The sequence below is a fragment of the Panthera uncia genome, chromosome F2, assembly GCF_023721935.1.
Source record: "Panthera uncia isolate 11264 chromosome F2, Puncia_PCG_1.0, whole genome shotgun sequence".
In the NCBI taxonomy this organism is placed as follows: Eukaryota; Metazoa; Chordata; class Mammalia; order Carnivora; family Felidae; genus Panthera; species Panthera uncia.
The window spans coordinates 41,474,836-41,492,604 of record NC_064812.1 but is presented as its reverse complement, the minus strand read 5'-3'; the positions used below and the strand labels follow the sequence as shown (position 1 = coordinate 41,492,604).

General features: G+C 41.6%; 2 protein-coding genes across 7 annotated transcripts in view; one reads left to right on the top strand and one right to left on the bottom strand.

The window, feature by feature from the left end:
• The window catches only part of INTS8 (integrator complex subunit 8), a 59,146-nt gene extending 53,591 nt beyond the window's left edge, over positions 1 to 5,555 (top strand). Inside the window, exon 28 of the mRNA XM_049633119.1 lies at positions 3,702 to 5,555. The gene's annotated coding sequence lies outside the window, so the exon portion shown is untranslated. The remainder of the gene's footprint in view (positions 1 to 3,701) is intronic.
• CCNE2 (cyclin E2) lies at positions 13 to 12,486 on the bottom strand. 6 transcript variants are annotated; one of them, XM_049633137.1, is made up of 12 exons: positions 12,237 to 12,486; positions 10,997 to 11,036; positions 10,800 to 10,899; positions 10,670 to 10,723; positions 9,582 to 9,733; positions 8,343 to 8,478; positions 5,776 to 5,922; positions 4,709 to 4,804; positions 3,288 to 3,422; positions 1,361 to 1,472; positions 732 to 889; positions 13 to 356 (listed from the first exon to the last, which is right to left on the bottom strand). In XM_049633137.1, exons 2-12 carry the CDS (start codon positions 11,008 to 11,010, stop codon positions 243 to 245), a joined length of 1,218 nt encoding a protein of 405 aa, XP_049489094.1. In that variant the 5' UTR covers positions 11,011 to 11,036; positions 12,237 to 12,486; the 3' UTR covers positions 13 to 242. The 6 variants fall into 6 exon arrangements, with proteins under 6 accessions (XP_049489094.1, XP_049489092.1, XP_049489090.1 ...); XM_049633135.1 differs by having other exon boundaries at positions 10,800 to 10,902; positions 12,237 to 12,485; XM_049633133.1 differs by lacking the exon at positions 12,237 to 12,486 and adding an exon at positions 11,988 to 12,055 and having other exon boundaries at positions 10,800 to 10,902.
• Between the last annotated feature and the right edge of the window lie 5,283 nt (positions 12,487 to 17,769).

Genomic DNA, 17,769 nt, shown 5'->3' with positions numbered 1-17,769 from the left:
TCTATCCAGTCACCTTGGGAATGAAGTCATCTTTGTAAACAAGTCCCGCTGTTTAAACAGCTAACGTAGGAATTTCTTCCTTAATGCCAATTTTAAGTGGTTTTTTAAAATCGAAGAATGGCAGTGAAACTTCTGAATTGGCTAGGACAGTCATAGCACTATTTTCCTGAAAACTTTAGTAGTTCAGTTCTAGGAAATTCTACCAATGGTCAATTCCAACTTGTTTGCTTAGTTAACCTTCGTTAGTATTTTCCTGGTGGTTTTTCAGTGCTCTTCGGTGGTGTCATAATGCCTCCACTGCACACTGGTGACAACTGTCCCCCCTTTTGAAAGGTGTTTACATAATTTACTTCATCCTATACATGTGAAGAAATCATGCAGAGATTAACAGGTAAGGTAAAGCACTGATAGAGTAAAACAAAGTCAAACCAGACTTGGATATTAATTTGAGACTGCTTAGACCTCATGAAATGGTCTCTTTATGTCTTTGCAAGCATGACTAGTCCTATTCTAGAGGTTGCAACAGTTTGAACTGAATATAGCTGTATTTTTAAAAAACTCTTACTTGGACTACTGGCATTAATCTTGAGACATTCTACAAATTTTGCTGTGACATCAGTGTGCCCATTAGAGCTTTCTATCTTGTATCACTGCCCTAAAGTATTTCTAGTATCCTTATTAGTTTCAGTAACTTACTAGATATAAAATGAAAAGCCCCACAAGAAACATACCAGCATAGCCAGATAATTTGTATGTGTCTGGATATTGTGTCTGTCTTCCATAGAAATCTTCTTAAAAATCTTCAGCTTCACAGGATTAGTACTTTTTACTACACTGGCAAAAGGCACCATCCAGTCTACACATTCAGAAATGTTGTCCCATTCCAAACCTAGATAGAGGAAAGTTAGGAAAATGTGAAGGTTACAAGAGAAATTGTCAATATATTGGCTTGTCCTTCCGATTTTAAAGATAATTTGAGAGTGCTAATCTGCTTTAACCTCTTGGATTTTGGCCTTCTAATAACTGTTCATAAGGTGACTTATTTTGTGGGAGAAAAAGACTTAGAGCTTCTTAACCCGTACCTTCTACATATGAAACTGAAGTTGTCAAAACCCAAAGAACTCTTAAAGCAGGGCAGTGACCAAGCTGACTGACTTCAAACGGATTTAAATTCCATTTGACCTTATTTTTTGTTTATGGATATATACTGAAGATGAGGAAGGACTTCTAACAGAAGAGAAGGTAATTGCTAACCTAATGTTTTCCATTAAAATTTTAAACTGTTTAATAGGAAGCTAAAGTTGATAAATTAATAGTCCCTTGTGAACATGTAAGAAGATAACAAAATATAGTGCCTTACCTGAGGCTTTCTTAACCACTTCAATAGAGGTAAAATGGCACAAGGCAGCGGCAGCCAGGATTCTGTACTGGAATTCTAATGAGTCGATGGCTAGAATACACAGATCTAGAAGCTAGCAAAGGAAAAAGCAAACGTACATGTAATTAGGAGAAAGGATGAGTAATCAATGTTGCTACTAAAGATCAGTCAGCTATAATTTTAGAGTACTTATGATGTGGACCCATGTGCCAAGAATTGCTAAAACTACAGGGATCCAAAGATAATTTCCTTCAGAGTGGTGGCTCAAGCCAGGAAGTGAATAGGCAAGGATTGTTATGATGCAGCGTGGTGTGTAGCAGTAGGAAAGGCACCTAATCCAGAGTGGGGAAGACCTGTGCTGCTGAAATCTTAAAAGACGCAGTAGCCACGAAGATTGGGAGGTAGAGAGTATTCTAGGTGTAGGGAATAGCATTTGCAAAGATAAATGAAATATTACTTTCCCTTGGGACCTCTAGTTCAGAACAAAGGAATTCCTTTCCTTCATTCCTTATTTTAAAAGGGAGAGGGGCGTAGGTAGAGAGGCACAGATTAGATCATAGATTAGCCTAGATTAGATCATAAAGGGTCTGTAAATTTAGTTCTGATTACTGAAATTATTGGAACATTTTAAATCAGGAAAGATACATTTTAAGAATGATCCTTTAGAAACATGTTCCCTTCTGTGTATCTGCTTTACTGTAATCTAAACAGTGAGATTATTTAAAAGGCAATATAATCTAGGTAATAAAGAGTATAGTAGAATTGTGTAAAAGGGCTAGATTTCAGAGGCTAAGGTAATACTGTCCATGGAATAAACAAATTATGTTTGCTCCCATTGTCCAGAAGGTAGAAACATGAGAAGAGTTAGAAATAAACAATGTAGATGGGGCGCCTGGGTGGCGCAGTCGGTTAAGCGTCCGACTTCAGCCAGGTCACGATCTCGCGGTCCGTGAGTTCGAGCCCCGCATCAGGCTCTGGGCTGATGGCTCGGAGCCTGGAGCCTGTTTCCGATTCTGTGTCTCCCTCTCTCTCTGCCCCTCCCCCGTTCATGCTCTGTCTCTCTCTGTCCCAAAAATAAATAAAAAAAAAAAAAAAAAAAAAAAACGTTTAGAAATAATGTAGAAATAGTAATTATTAGCTTATCAAATTTTTGTTCTCTATCAAAAGGGGATAGCTGCTTATGATACTTTAGGATGCTGGCAATTCTGACAGAAAAAATAAGCCCTCATTAGAAAGTTTTACAAAATGAACCAATTCTAATTCAGTTTTAGTTCATAAGGTGTTTACTAGATTTAAAATACAAATTAAATTTCAACCTAGGTTATTTAAAACCCAACCCAAAATACCACAGTTCCTTCAGTTTCTTATGTAAGCTTTTCATATTCTACATAGAATTCGAACATAGATTTTTCTCACTTATATATGGTAGTACAGCAACCTTTAAGATACATACGAGAAGCAAGCAGGAAAGAACATTTGCTATGTTGGCCTACAAAAGCATAATTTGAAATTAGATTTTTTAAAAATGTTATAACTAATCTTAATTCTAATGTATAAAATAGGTACAGTGTGTTCAAATATGAGGATAAGATTATCATACAGAATAATTTCCTATCATACTAAAGACAGCTGGCTGCTAAATACCAAAAAGAGGTATTTAACACTCTACTTTAAACCCCTAAAGAATGAAGAGTACTCATAATACATTTAAACTGAAAGTTTAAAGTCTGTTCTCTAGAATTATTAAGCAATGTAAATACTGGGAACAGAATTTTATGCATCAGCAGTTTTGTTCTAGTCAATTAAGGAGTGAATTTAATTCATTACGATTTTTGTTGTATAATTTATTTAAGACTGTAAATGCACTAAACAGTTACAATAAACATTAGCATATCTGCAGTGAAAATACCTGAGCTATTTGAATGAACTTTTCCTGAGAATACTGAGGTAGAAGAACTTTAGGAGCATCTTTAAGAGCATCAACTTGGAGGAAGAGATTTAGCCAGGAGATGACTGTTACAGGACAGAGTTCCCATTTTAAAGCCTGTTAATAGTATGAAAACACCTGTTAGTAAACGTAAGTATATATACACTGTAATATATAGCTAATTTACTAGTAGTCCTTTAAAAGCTTTCTGCTTTAGGCCTATTCTAGGAATTTTATTCTGACCCTTATTTTATTAAAAGTACTTATAGATACTTCAAAATGTAAAGCTGCTTATATTTTACAGTTTATTAATCTAGTTCCCTTTTTTATTCTCTATCTTAACTTAATAAGCTCATTGAGCCTAATATTCATTCCTTCTTTTCTCATTTCTTGCAGCCCCTGGTCTTCCAAATCTATTCTCTACTTTATTGAAACTGCCATTTTAAAATTATATTCAGTGAACAAAGCGAATTCCATTCAGATCTTCCAAAAACTGATCTAGACTTTTTCTTTCCATGATCTTTAATGGCTCCGGTCAAAATGTAAAAGTTCAAAACAAAAAAGGCAAATCTTAATGTATCATATCTGTTTCTTCATGAAGCTTTGGGACTTTACCATTTACAAGCAGTCTAAAGTAATTAGGGGAGAACAAGAGAGTATTGCAGAGAATTCCGTCTTCTCTTTACATCCTCATACTGTGCTTCACGTCTGAATCTGAGTAAGTTTATTGTTAGAACAATATCAACATGCCAGCAAGATCCCATTCTAATAGAGCTATCAATATGAATGTTTACAGACTGTAAGCATAATTTAGAAGACATAAATTTGTAATTTACAACACAGTAAATGAAAGTCGTGTTTTCTTGTGTGTCCTGTATACAAAGTTATGATGTCCAAATTTAATAACATACTTTCTAGTAGCTAACACTCAGCCTTTACTCTAATTCAGAGCCTGATTAAACACCTTTTGGGTTTTTTTCTCCACCATTTTGCTTAATAGTCCTTTTTGGCATATAGAAAGGAAAAAAGGCAGTGAAATAATTCTCATTCTCTGTTGGAAGAGGGGAAAATCAGAATATTTGAGTGTCACTGTTGGAATTCATTGATACATACACATGGTATGGTAATTATACTTTTCAAAGCATTTCCTTAATCACTTTTAAAGCAGTATATTCTCATTATAGAAAACTTGAAAGACACAGAAAAATGGTCTACAGCTTAAGTAAATTCTCCCCCCCACCCCCATTTATCCATACCATTGTCAATATATTGATGCATTATTAACCTCTTTGAACTGGATCTTAATGCTGAATGAAATCTGTTTTGACTACTTACAGTGTGTTCTTTGAGATTGAGTAGCTAACTGTTAAGTTACTAAAACTGCAACTAGAATCACTTAATACCTTTAATATAATAAGTTCCATTCTTAAGATATCCTCTTCACTGCAGGCACCATCAGTGACATAAGCAAACTCTTGGAGCTTAGGAGCATAGATTTCCTTTGAAATGGATTTTAAAAAAACATTAGGTGTAGTTGAGACCGAGATTAAAACAAAAAGAATTCTACAGAAACCACTTAACAGGCTTTGTTTTTAAGGACAGCTTCATAAAGTGATTTTAAATCTTAGTAATGATACGTTTCTCAGATGTAGGAGGTGAAATTAGCCAACTACATTGAAACTTATTTTCATAGGCTTGATCTTGAATTTCAGTTAATAAGCAACTAGAATATTAGGTCGGTCTGAACAGTCCAGAGAACAAATAGAATGATCAGAGTAGAAGAGAGGCCTGTTACAGATGAGAACAGGCTAAAAATCAAGATTTCAGTCTAGAAAGCTACCTGAAATACAGTTGAATTCCAGAGAAGGGTAGACTAAATATAAAATTATTCACCAAATTTGGCAGGATTGGGAGATAGCCCTTAAAGCTCAGAACAAAAATATGGAAGAAAAAAATAAATTCAAGGAAATTAAGGCATGTTTCACAGTCCTCCTCCTGCCCTCAAGATGATAAATGTTTCAAAAATCTCAAAAGAAATTATGATAATCCAAAATACATTGTTTAAGAAAACCAGATGGAGATTGTGTGAAGGAAAACCTCAGGCCAGAAAAGAGTTGCTTTCTATCCCGGCACCGCCAGCAGACACATAGAGACCATTATTCTAACCCAGCAGAGCTATTTATTTCATTTGATTGGTCAGTTAGTTTTCAAAGACCATTCTATTGAATCCAAGTGCCATAATTATGTATTGGGACCACACTGGTATATTTTGTTTGGCAGAAAGAATAGGCTCAGATACTACAAAAGGAAGTATATTTATCCCTCCATACAAATCAAGAATGTTCAAAAAATGTTTTAGGGGAAAAATAAATCCACTTATCTTAGAGTTCATATCCAAAGTTGTAGGGATTGATGTGATGTAAAAAGAGTTTAAGGTAAATCTATCTGTGGATAAACTTTGAGAACTTACCTCAAGTTTGGAAGCAATGAATAATGAGGTAATTCCAATGAGCTGAAGCATATTTTTATTTATATCCTTTTGTGTCAACATAAATCTGTCAAAAAAGTCTTGTGCGAGGTAAAATGTTTCTCTATGAAGTGTGTATACTTCACATACCTAGAGAAGGATCCAAATATTTACATCATCATTTGATGAATTTCTTCAAATTAGAAAGTTAGATCCTAACATACCAGTCTTTAGAATACTTTTTTTTTTTTAAATGTTTATTTTAGTGGTGGGGGGGAGCGGGTAGGAGTGGAGTGGGAGGGTGGGTAGAGAGAGAATCCCAAGCAGGCTCTGTGTTGTCAGCGCCAGAGCCTGATGCAGGGCTCGAACTCACAAAGTGTGAAATCAGGACCTGAGCCAAAATCCAGAGTCAGAGGCTTAACGGACTGAGCCACCCAGGTGCCCCTGAAATTTTAAGCCCAACTTTGTTTTTTAGGATATCAAAGCTGAGATTGGGCAAGGGCGAGGAGGGAGACAGATGTTAACATGTACTAATAGGATAAAAAGAATCTATTACCATCCTCATTTACTAGTTTTATTGTTTTATTTTTTTGCCCCACATGGACTTTATTCCCAGATTCATTTACATTTTTACTGACTGTGAGCAAACTTTTCTATTAATTTCCTGTTTATTGCTGATAAATGGGTAAGTTCTCATGCTTAGTTTATATTTTTAATTCTAACAGCCCTAAATGATGGTCTTCACTGTTCTAGGCAGACCTTTAACGACAAAATAACCTTTCCCTTTAATATTTTTTTAACTTCTTTTTTCCATGTTTTACTGCATTGGCTAAGAATTTTTATAGACAAAAACTGGATGAACAACATTGGTGACATATAAAGTCTTGATCACATCCCTTGTTTCTGACTGTACTGGGAATTTCCCAAATGTTTCACTACTGTTCTTAATAATAAACAATGTCTGTCATTTCCACACTTATTATAGGCAAAGCTTTAAATTCTCAAAATAACTCCAGAAAGTGACCATTATCCCCATTTTGAGGATGAGAAAACAGGGATAGAAATACAGGAGGGTTTTGTTATTGTTTTTAATGTTCATTTATTTTGAGAAGGAGCACGTACGTGTACGAGCAGGGGAGGGGCAGAGAGAGGGATCCCAAGCAGGCTTCAGGCTGTCAGTGCAGAGCCCGATTCGGGGCTCAATCTCACAAACCGTGAGATCATGACCTGAGCTGAAGTTAGGAGTCAGATACATAACCAACTGAGTCACTCAGGAGCCCTGAAATACATGAGTTCTAATAATGTGTTTAGGAAATCTCTTAGTTTACTACATATTTTGAAATGAGGAATAGAAACTGAATTTCAAAAAATGTCTTTCACATCTATTGAGACTTGATGATTTTTCTCCTTTAAACTATTATGGTAACATTTAACCTATCTTTATGTTTCTAGACTGAAAAGATATACTAAGAAAAAGAATGTAATGCTCTACTCTGTTTATTCTACCCAGTTTTGCATATAATCCTATTTAAGGGAAAATAGCAATAAGTTTGGACAGTCCAATCCAATTCAGATTGGATAAAAAGTCAATGTAACAAAAAGGAAAAAAATTAAAAATCTGTATGATTGTGTTTAGGTTGCTTCCATGATCACTAGGTACTCCCAAAAGTCAAAACCCAACCACCTTCTTGTACCCATATGATTGAAATATAATCTTGTCTTCCAGTCAGAGTAAGAGATAAGATAACCTGACTGCAAAGAACACCATTTTATAGTCCTTTTTAAAAAACTTTTCTGATAGCTTCTGAGATTTACTCTCGCGTTGTTGCACCAAAAAGCCGAGTATTTCTCCCTTAGAATGCTTCATTTCTATCTTAAACACAGGGAGACTACAGAACAAATATCCAAGGGCTGGAGGAAAATAGGTTTGTTATCAACACAAGTAAATTCTTGGAATTATTATCCAAAGAATGGGAATGGGCTTAAACAAGAGAACGTTTTGGGCATAGATCTTTAGGGACTTCAAAATCACTGTAATTCCTTTAGATTAATGGTACAGTGTATTTCTGAAAGGAATAAAAGTATATAATAAAGGGAAACAATTGAGCATAGAGGGCTTGGTACTTCTGGATATTTAAAGCCTCCTTATTTAGGACTTAGAAATCAAGATCCCAAATCATAATTTGGATTCTGGTGATGCAGAAAAGGACTTCTGAGGGCCCTGAAGCTTAGTCCTGGTTCTTCACTTTGTATAGCAGAATGTAAAACCTTGTCAATTACATATTCTGTTCATCTTGATTATCCTCAGCACCTAGTGCCTGGTACACAGCAATACTAACAGGTACCAGGAATTCCTAATTGGGTTTGGGTTATATGGGATGTAGTGGCTGTGTTAGGATTTTACTCTCACAAAGTAGACATTTGCCATTTTGGTACCATCAACTACAGTAAGGACCCCCCAAAAATATTTGCTGCTGGCCATGAATAATATACCAAGGGCACCTAAAAAGCACATTTACATCTTAAATATTTTTCCATCCTACAGAGAGAAAGGTATTAATGGAACATACCTCTAAAAGCCAGTCTAGAAGTATTGACCTCATCTGTGGTTCCAGGTCAGAATGCAGAACTTCAAAATGTTTGTCATGAACATATCTAGTCTCTTTTTTTAGCATGTTTAGCCAAACATCATTTGAGCATCCCCAACTATGGAAAGGGGTAGAAAAGAATCACTATGTGACCTACATAATATACAACATAAATTTTCAGACACTGAAATCCAACTTTCAATTAGAACTTGAAAGGAGCTCTTTAGAAACCAGTTCTTTAGCATGAAAAAACAGAGGCTTGAAATTATACAGCAAGAACTTAGACTAGACTTCAAGAGTACTTTCCCCAGAGCAACACTGAAATTTTAAATATTTAAGCATATAATCCCAGTAGAGACAAATCTCATCATCTCCAAACAGATCATCAATAGTAGAATCACCTAAAGTGGTGGAGGCTGGCAGAGTATAGTGAAGGGGAAGGTTGGCAAATTTAAATGTCTTAGTCCACTAATTTGCATATAGAGCCAAATAATACTACACTATGTGCTTTGTATAAGCTGTACCTCTTAGTCCTATTCATTAACTAAAAAACATATAGACCTTACTAAGCTTGGTAAGAAGTAAATACGGTTGATACATCAAATGAAAATGTCGTATGTTAAAATGCTTCCATCTTAATTTAGAAAAATCATTTAAACTCCATTTAAAAGGTGTTCAGCTCCTCTCCCCCACTCATGCTCAGTCTCGCTCCAAGCTCTCAAAATAAATGTTAAAAAAAGTTTTGGGTTTTTTTAGTGGGGGAGGGGGCACCTGGGTGGCTCAGTTGGTTAAGTGACTGCGGCTCAGGTCATGATCTCACAGTTTGTGAGTTCGAGCCCCGCATCAGGCTCTGTGCTGACAGCTCAGAGCCAGGAGCCTGCTTCGAATTCTGTGTCTTCCCCCGTCTCTGCCTGCCCCTCCCCCATTTGTGCTCTGTCTTCTGTGTCTCAAAAATAAATGTTAAAAAAATTTTTTTAAAGGTGTTCAGCTCTTCTAATGAGGCTTGCGGTATTCAAAGAAATGAAAATAAATTTAAAAAATCAGTATTTTAAACACCCATATCCTTTGTGAACAGCAAAGTATTCTCAAAATAATACATGCATAAATATCAGAGCAATTTTTGTATGTTTTTATAGTGAAGGCAAAATAGGACTCAAAATAGTACAATATATTAAATTAGTACGATTTTAATTGACATTAAATTCAAAAAAATATTCTTACCTTAAATCAGGCAAAGGTGAAGGATTAATAAAAAGATTTTTAAATCTGTAATTTGTAAATCTGGAGAAGTCTCTTGTTCCTATTTCTTTGTGGGGTGTTTCAATGATTATACAAGGACTGATCCCTCCAGATAATACAGGTGGCCAACAATTCTGTCATTAAAGAAGAATTTGTGCAATAGAAAATCACCTTTTTGTCTTGGATCTTTCATAAATAGAAGCTAATATCTCTAAACCGACTATAGTTCTTCCCAAATACCATCGTTAACATTGCTGATAATCTAGTTGACATTTTATAAATAAGCCATACAGCTCCTACTGATCTTCAAACAGTTTTAACAGGTGGGGTGTTTTAGAAAACAATATAATTCTGAAAATACAAGACATTCGGCATTGGGGGAGGAGAGGAATAAAAATTCATCTGTGGTCACTTATCACTTTCAAGATTAAAAAACTGAAGTTCTTCCCTTTTTACAATAGTAGCAAGGGCACCTTGTTTTATAAAAAGTTCCTCCCTCATCCCTACCCCCCAACCCTTTAAGCCTGCTCCCATACTTCAGAGTACTATAAGGCAAAACCTTAAAAATGGAATCAACCAAAGTCAATTAGTTTAATATTTAAAGGACCCTTTCCCCAACCAATGCTGGTTTCAAAGAGAACCACGTCTCTAGTGTTCTCTGTACCACACACAGAATGGGTAGCAAGGGGCTGGGTGCCAGTCTGTCAGTGACTTCACATCCTATTTATGCCCAAAGGAGCAGCTATTAGGACCCTCCACTAGCCAGAGAGGGAACAAAGAGCAGTACATTGGACAGATTAGGCGGGCCCTGGTGCACCAGGCGATTCCAAGAGGGAGGGATTTACAAAGAGGAACCAGCTGCTTCAAGGCAAACTTATTCTGCAGCTGTAGTAGGATTTAGGCACATACAAACCACCTAAAGATCAGCACCTTCCTGCTGACCTCGGGTCATTCCGAGTAAGTGTCAGAGGTATCTTTCTGTTGCACAGCAATAACGCAATTCAATTTTTATTTGTCCTGCATTCGTTTCACCCAACTCCCCCCCCCCCCCCAGTCCAGTTCTGCATTACCCTAATCTCATACTGATGTCTCTTGGTGACCTCCTCTTTTCTTTTTTTGACATCCTGGAAAATAGAAAAGACCACTGTTAAACTAAAGTCCCAGCAAAGAAGTTCTCTCCTCCCTCTCCCCTTAACTCACCTGGGTTGTTTTTCTCTTCTTGGCCTGAATTATCTGGGCTTCTGGAGGGGAATCCGTCTGGCTGGGCTGGGGTTGCTGCTGCTGCTTAGCTTGTAAACGGCTACTACAGTGAATTTTTTAAAAGGAAGTTTTATAAGTCAAGAGTTTCAAACGCAGCAGCTAACTTTTAAACACATCTACAAGACAAATAATGTTACCTGCGTCTTGACATTCTCTTCTTTCAGGTGTGTGAAAGCTCTGGAGAGGAGAGAGGAAAAATGAGAGTCAAATATTTTGTCACCCATATTCTCCCAGGTGCCAGTCAGATGCTCATTCAGGGGTTACAGCTGAGTCCTTCAGGAGGTGGCCTGAGTCATTTCACCGTGCTGTCTTACGCACTACAATGGTTATTTCACGGGATTAATTTTGGACACATGCCTGCGTCTCAACTGAACGTACAGTCGGGACGCGAGTGTCTTTGAGAATTTACAAAGCACCCCCAGCAAGGAGGGAGATCTCCCCCAAATGGGTCTTTTCTGCGCCCTCCGTCCTCTCTCCCATAACCCCTAGAGGGGCCTGGGCAGCACCCCCACGTCCCCCCCCCCCTTCCATCCTGGACAAGCAGCGGAGAGAGAGGGGGTTGTGGAGGCGAAACGCTGTGGAGAAGCCGGTTCCGCGCCAATTTGGAGAGCGGCGGTGGCGGGGAAGCAGGGGGAGGAGGGAACTGAGACTTGTGTCACGTCCTTCAGTCTCCGTTCCCTCCTTCCCAGCCCCACTGGGCCCTGCCTGTCGCTTGGAGGGGCACTGGGACCCCGACTCCAGATAAGGGGTGGGAGCGAAGGAAAGCGAGTTAAAGAAAGGGGAAAACTGGGCTGGTCGGGGAGGTTTTCTCTCCGGGAAGGGGACCCAGACCCCGATCCTCTATCGCGCGGTAGAGCTCCCCTAACGAGGGTGGGAGGGAGAAGCCCCTGCAATGAGGGTATTTTCCTTGGCCTCCCCTTCGGGCAGCCCTCCACCCCCGCCACTTCCCCGGCCCCCTGCCAAAGATCCTGACAGGAACGGAACGCGGGGAGCCATCCTCCCGACCCCCCAGCCGCCTAATTCTCAGCCTTCCCGTATTTCCTCCCGCAGGCTCCCGCCCGCGGGAAGAATCGGCCCTGGGGGCTTTCTCTCCTCCCTCACTCCTCCCTACGCCCAACAGCTCCTCACCGCTAGACCCGCTACCGCTCCTCTCTCAGCTGGCGCCGGCGCCAACCCAATATATAGGCCAGGCCGGGCCCGCCCCGCACGCATGCGCCTCAGACTGACACCTCCGGACTGCGCGCTCCCCTCTCCCGCGCGCCCGCCCCGCAGGCCCGCGCGCCGCGCCCTGCTCTCAGTCCGCGCCCGCCCACCCCGAGAGGCCAAGGGCCTGCTAGCCTAGGCCCTCAGTTCGCGTTCACCTGCTCTCCACTTCACCTGCCTGCGATGCCTGGCGGCGGGAGGGAGTCTCTCAGAGGGCCCTCCTCCAAGGTTCGGCTCCCCACCGCCCTGCTTCCGCGTCTCCCGCCAGTAGTTTCCAATTCCCTCCCGCCCTCAACTCCCGGATCCCTTCAGTGTCGGGCAGCGGCTCAATCCCGGCTTACGACCAGGTGGAGGCGACATGGGTGAGCACAGAGTAGCCAGGAAGTGGCCATCCTGTGGTGCTCTGTGGCTGTGCCGCTAAGTGTTCAAGGAACCCGGTTATTGCGGATGAGACGCCGGGACCAGGAGGACCCGCCCCTGAGGGAGGAGCGCCACTTTGGCTGCCGAACTGGCCAATGGGAGGCGAGGACGGCAGCACAACGTGGAGAGGCTGCAGAATGTAAACACAGCCGGGCGCAAGGCTAGCCACGTGTGTCTCCGCGCTGCCCGTCGGGTCTGGGACCACCGGGGCCAGCCGTGGCGCCCCAGGACAGCCAAACTCAGGGATGTCTGTCTTGCACTTTGCTCCAGCCCGCCGACGGAAGAGGTTCGTATCAACCCTGTTTTCCCGCTCCCTGCTCCGCCAACCCGGTTGCCTCCCGGGGGTGGGTCTCTCTGCACTCCGCCGCCCTGCCTCTGCCAGGCGGATTCCCACTGCGAAGTCCCCGCGCGCAGGAAACGCTCGCGCTAGGCTTCACCCTCCCTTCCTGCCTACCGGACCTGCAGTTCCGGGGTTCCCCAAAAGTAAAATGTCTCTCAAGAGCAGGGCCGGGGGCGGGATTCCACCCCACAGCTCTCTGGGGTCTGACCGGGAAAACTGCCCCACCACGTGCCCGCCCGGGGCCCGCCCGGCCGGCCCCGCCCCGCCGCCGCCAGCGCGCCCTGCGGAGCCCGCGCGAGTTGCCCGCGCGGGAGGGAGCCGCCCGCCTCCGTACTATAATGGCAGGAGGCGGGCCCGACGCGTTTCGTTCTCTTCCCACCTACCCCCATGGCTAAACCTGGGGGAACCCTCGTTGCCCTTATTACCGCCCCGCTCCATCGCGACCCAAGACTGGACATCTCCCAGCAGGACATGCCGTTGATACTTCGCAAACAGGTTTTGCGGCGGGAGCAGTGGGGCGGGGACGCCTACGGGAACAAAGACCCCCGCGGTGGAGGAGCCGAGCGCAGGCTCCTTGGAACTCGCGGCAGCTCGGGCCGGACGCTGAGCGACCAGGTTGGGTGCTTTGCCCTGGCCCGGCGCGAGCCGCCGGGGTAGGGCCGGGGAGACCCAGGTGCCGAGGCTGGCGCTGCGGCGCGGCCCAGGCGGGAGCCCTTCCCGAGATGCACCAGGAGGCGGCGGCGGGGACCGACCCGGGACCCCTCCCGCACCCCCGCCCCGCGCCCTTTGTGCCGCTCCGCCTGTTCGGCGGAGCCTGGAAATAACGGCTGCTCTGCGGGGTTTTGGGCCCGCAAGGCCAACTCTTTTTCACGCTTTCCTTTTGGATTCTTACTCATGCGACAGCCTTGGGACCCCGGCAAAGTAATTCTTTTTCTCCCGTCTTTATGCCTGAGGAAATAGTAAGAGTCTTTCTTGCCTCAGGTGCCATAGAATTAGGAGAGGCCCAGAATCTTGTCAGTGCCCAGAAGCTTGATACCATTTATAATGCTTCTGATGGCGCTCTCGTTAGGGGAGGAGTTGCCTCCCTTTCGCAGTCACCTCAAAACACTTTCGGTGTAAAGCTTAGAGATAGTAAGAAAGGGGAGGTCTTCCAACAAATGTGTTACCTTGACATAAGCAAAACTGGTGTGGCCTAAATGAATGAATTTGATAAAATGTACAGAAAACTAGGTACGTCGATTAATATTTGTAGGATTAACTTTGGTGTATGTATTGTATGCTCAGCACTGGGCTAATTAATATATTACCCGTAAACAAGACTGTAATTAGAAGTGTACTTTGGTAAGTGCCCTTGACTAGGAAGTGAATAGAGTACAGTCATAGTAAAGGAGAAATTAGAAGACATCTCAAGACTGCTTTGTCTGGAAACCAACAGGGTGAATTCTGCCATGTTACAAGTACCTGACCAATAGTTAAGTGGGATTAAAAAGAAGGTGAGTTTACCTTTCAGATGGATCCAGATTCCAGCCCTGCTCTGTTGCAAGTTACTGAATTCCTCTGAGCATGGATTTTCTCTGGAAAAGATAGAAGGCACCCATTTCAAGGCTCTTTTTAAAGGTTACGTTTGATAATGTATTAGAGACCCTCTCTTGTGTATGTAACTGTCACAGAGCACATGCTCAGTGCTCTTTGCTCACCTGTCCACCTCCCTTACTCGTTTACACCTGTAGAAATTGAGTTTGAAGGATCCTGAATAACACAGAAAGCTGAATTATAAAATTGCTGTTTCCCAGAGTTTTGTTCATGTAGTTGTCCTTTTAGGTAGTTACTTTAGACATCGTCTTTTTTTTTTTTTTTTTTTTTTTTTAGTTTTATTAATTAATCTCTACACTCAAGGGGGGCTTGAACTCAGGACCCAGAGATCAAGAGTCCCACACTCTTCTGACTGAGTCAGCCAGGCCCCATAGACATCATCTTTCAATATGTTATCTTTGTTTCATATTTTTTTTTAATGTTTTTTATTTATTTTTGAGACAGAGAGAGAGCATGAGCAGGGGAGGAGCAGAGAGAGAGGGAGACACAGAATCTGAAGCAGGCTCCAGGCTCTGAGCTGTCAGCACAGAGACCAACGCGGGGCTCGAACTTACAGAGTGTGAGATCATGACCTGAGCTGAAGTCGGAAGCCCAACCGACTGAGCCACCCAGGTGCCCCTCTTTGTTTCATATTTTTACACATTCCTTTAGCTCCCTCTTTTCCCACTGACCCTAGTTTTAAAATTCACTTTGAAGTGTATGAAATTCTTTCATACATACATGTAATAATTTTAGAAATTTGGGCATTTTCTGAAGTATTTTCCCCCATGGTTCATGCAAAGTTAAAATACCATAGTAAATAAAGTAGTGGCCTCTACAGTGCTTTCATTTTCGGGAAAAAACAGGGAGAAAACAAAGGTTTTTAGAAGCACAGGTTTAAAAAAATCAGGCCCAGCCCACTTATTTCTTGCTTCTATGCCTTTCTTTGCCGTACCTTCTGTGAAACCTTTCCAAATCCCTGCCTCTGTGCTCTTCAGTTCTGCTCACCTCACAGGACAATAATTACCTATGAAAATGTCTTTTATCTCCAACTAGTCCTTGAATTTTGTTTTGTTCATCTTTTTCTAGCAGCTACCCAGCAGTTCAGAGACATACAAAGAGGACCTTGGTAAATACTGAATTGAGTTATGCATAGGATATCCCATTATAGAACTTTAATTCTCTAAGGCTAGAGTGATGGATGGTAGAATTGTTCCCAATGAATAATAAGGTTTTTAAAAAATTAATCAACTCTTTTTTAGAAGTTTTTAGATTCAGGGGCACCTGGGTGGCTTGGTGGGTTAAGTGTCTGACTTCATGATCTGGTATCTGTGAGAGTAGACAGAGAGAGCCTGGCTCTGTGAGAGCTGCCTTTGGCTACCTGCTAGAGGTCTGGGGGGAGAAGAGAGGCATCTTAAGGTGTGGAAGCTAGAGCCCTTTAAAGATGGTCGGTTCAGGCCTGCAAGATTTGTGATACTCCACAGTGCAGAGAAAGAACAGGGATAAACAGGGCAGTTAGAAATCCAGAAGCTCTAGGTTGAGGTTGAAGTTGGCAGGTGGATGCAGGGTGGATCAGCCTGCTCAGGGCCAGACACTGTTCCTGTTAACTACTGGGGACATGACAATTAAGAAATCGCCCCTATCTGTAAGAGCTCATATATCTACTGGGGTGGGGGACAGAATAAATGTGTAGCAAATAATTATCATTAAGCAATATAGAAAAGAAAAAAACGGAATATGACAGAGGAGACTATTAAGCTGTAGGAGGTAGAAAGTGATCTGGGAAGGACTCAGGAGGTGACATTTTATCCATTTCAGTAATTCAACAAACACTAGGACACAGTAGTGAAGCAAAAATCACTGCCCCCTTGGAGCTTAATTCTAGTTGTGTGTGTGTGTGTGGGCAGGGGTGGGGGAATAGAAAACAAACACGTAGCAGTAATAAGAAGTAAGAAAAATAAAAACAGCATAAGGGATGTGATGTGAGTTGCTACATTAGATACAAGTTCAGTGAACACTTCTTGGTGTGACATTTGATCTGAGAACTGTGAAGTGAGAGAACCAGCCATGCAGGTAAGGAGGAAGAACATTCCAGGCAGGGGAACAGGAAGTCCAGGAGACCTTGGCTTATTTAATGGACGAGGAAGTGAGTATGGCTGGAATGTAGTGAGAGAGGGAGGAAAGGCAGCATTTTAAATGCTCCCATTTAAAAATGACCCATGGGACTGCTGTGTGGAGAAGAGATGCCAGCAGGGAGAGGAGTGAGTGGACTGGAGTGACTCAGGTGAGAGCTAGTGACAGCTTGGAACAGGCTAGGGTGGCAAGGTGATGAAAGGTGGTTGCATTCGGGATGTATATTGAAAGTATAGCAGAAAGGATGTAGTGATGGATTTGATGAATGGGACAGGGACAGCTCAAGAGTGAACAGCTAGCTGAGTGACTGTCATTTACTGGTGCTGGGCTGGGTAGATGAAGGGAGGAGCAGTTTTAGGGCAGGATGAAATTAGGAGTTGGTTTTGAACGGGTTAAATGTTAAAATTTTCCCCTGTATTTTATTATGAAATTTAAAAATATCCATTAAAGTTGAAAGGAATTTATAATGAATAGCCATATGCCCCCCACCTAAATCCCATCAATATTTTGCTGCGCTTACTTTATCACAGATTCTTTCCATCTGTCCATACCTCTATCCATCCATTATTCCACCTTATTTTTTCATGCATTTCCAACAAAACTGGAGATATCAGTATACTTCCCCTCAAATACTTTAGTATGCATACATAGCATTAGCAGAATTCAATATTTGTTTAGTTTTTTGAGATAAAACTTACTGTCGATGAAAAGTACAAATGCTAACTATACATTCTTAATGGATACACTTGTGTTACACAAACTCCTGTCAAGTTATAAAACATTACCATCATCCCCCGGAAGCTTTCTTTCCCTGGCAATGCCCATTTCCACCTACCACCAATAGGGAGCCACTGTTGTGATTTTTTTCCACCATAGATTGGTTTTACTAGCTCTGTAATAGAACTTCGTATTATATATAAATTGTATTATATGTGTATAAATACATACACATATGGAATCACACATATATATTAATTTTTTTTTAAATTTGCATCCAAATTAGTTATCATATAGTACAACAATGACTTCAGGAGTAGATTCCTTAGTTCCCCTTACCCATTTAGCCCATCCGCCCTCCCACGACCCCTCCAGCAACCCTCAGTTTGTTCTCCATATTTATGAGTCTCTTCTGTTTTGTCCCCGTTTTTATATTATTTTTGTTTCCCTTCCCTTATGCTCATCTGTTTTGTCTCTTAAAGTCCTCATATGAGTGAAGTCATATGATTTTTGTCTTTCTCTAAT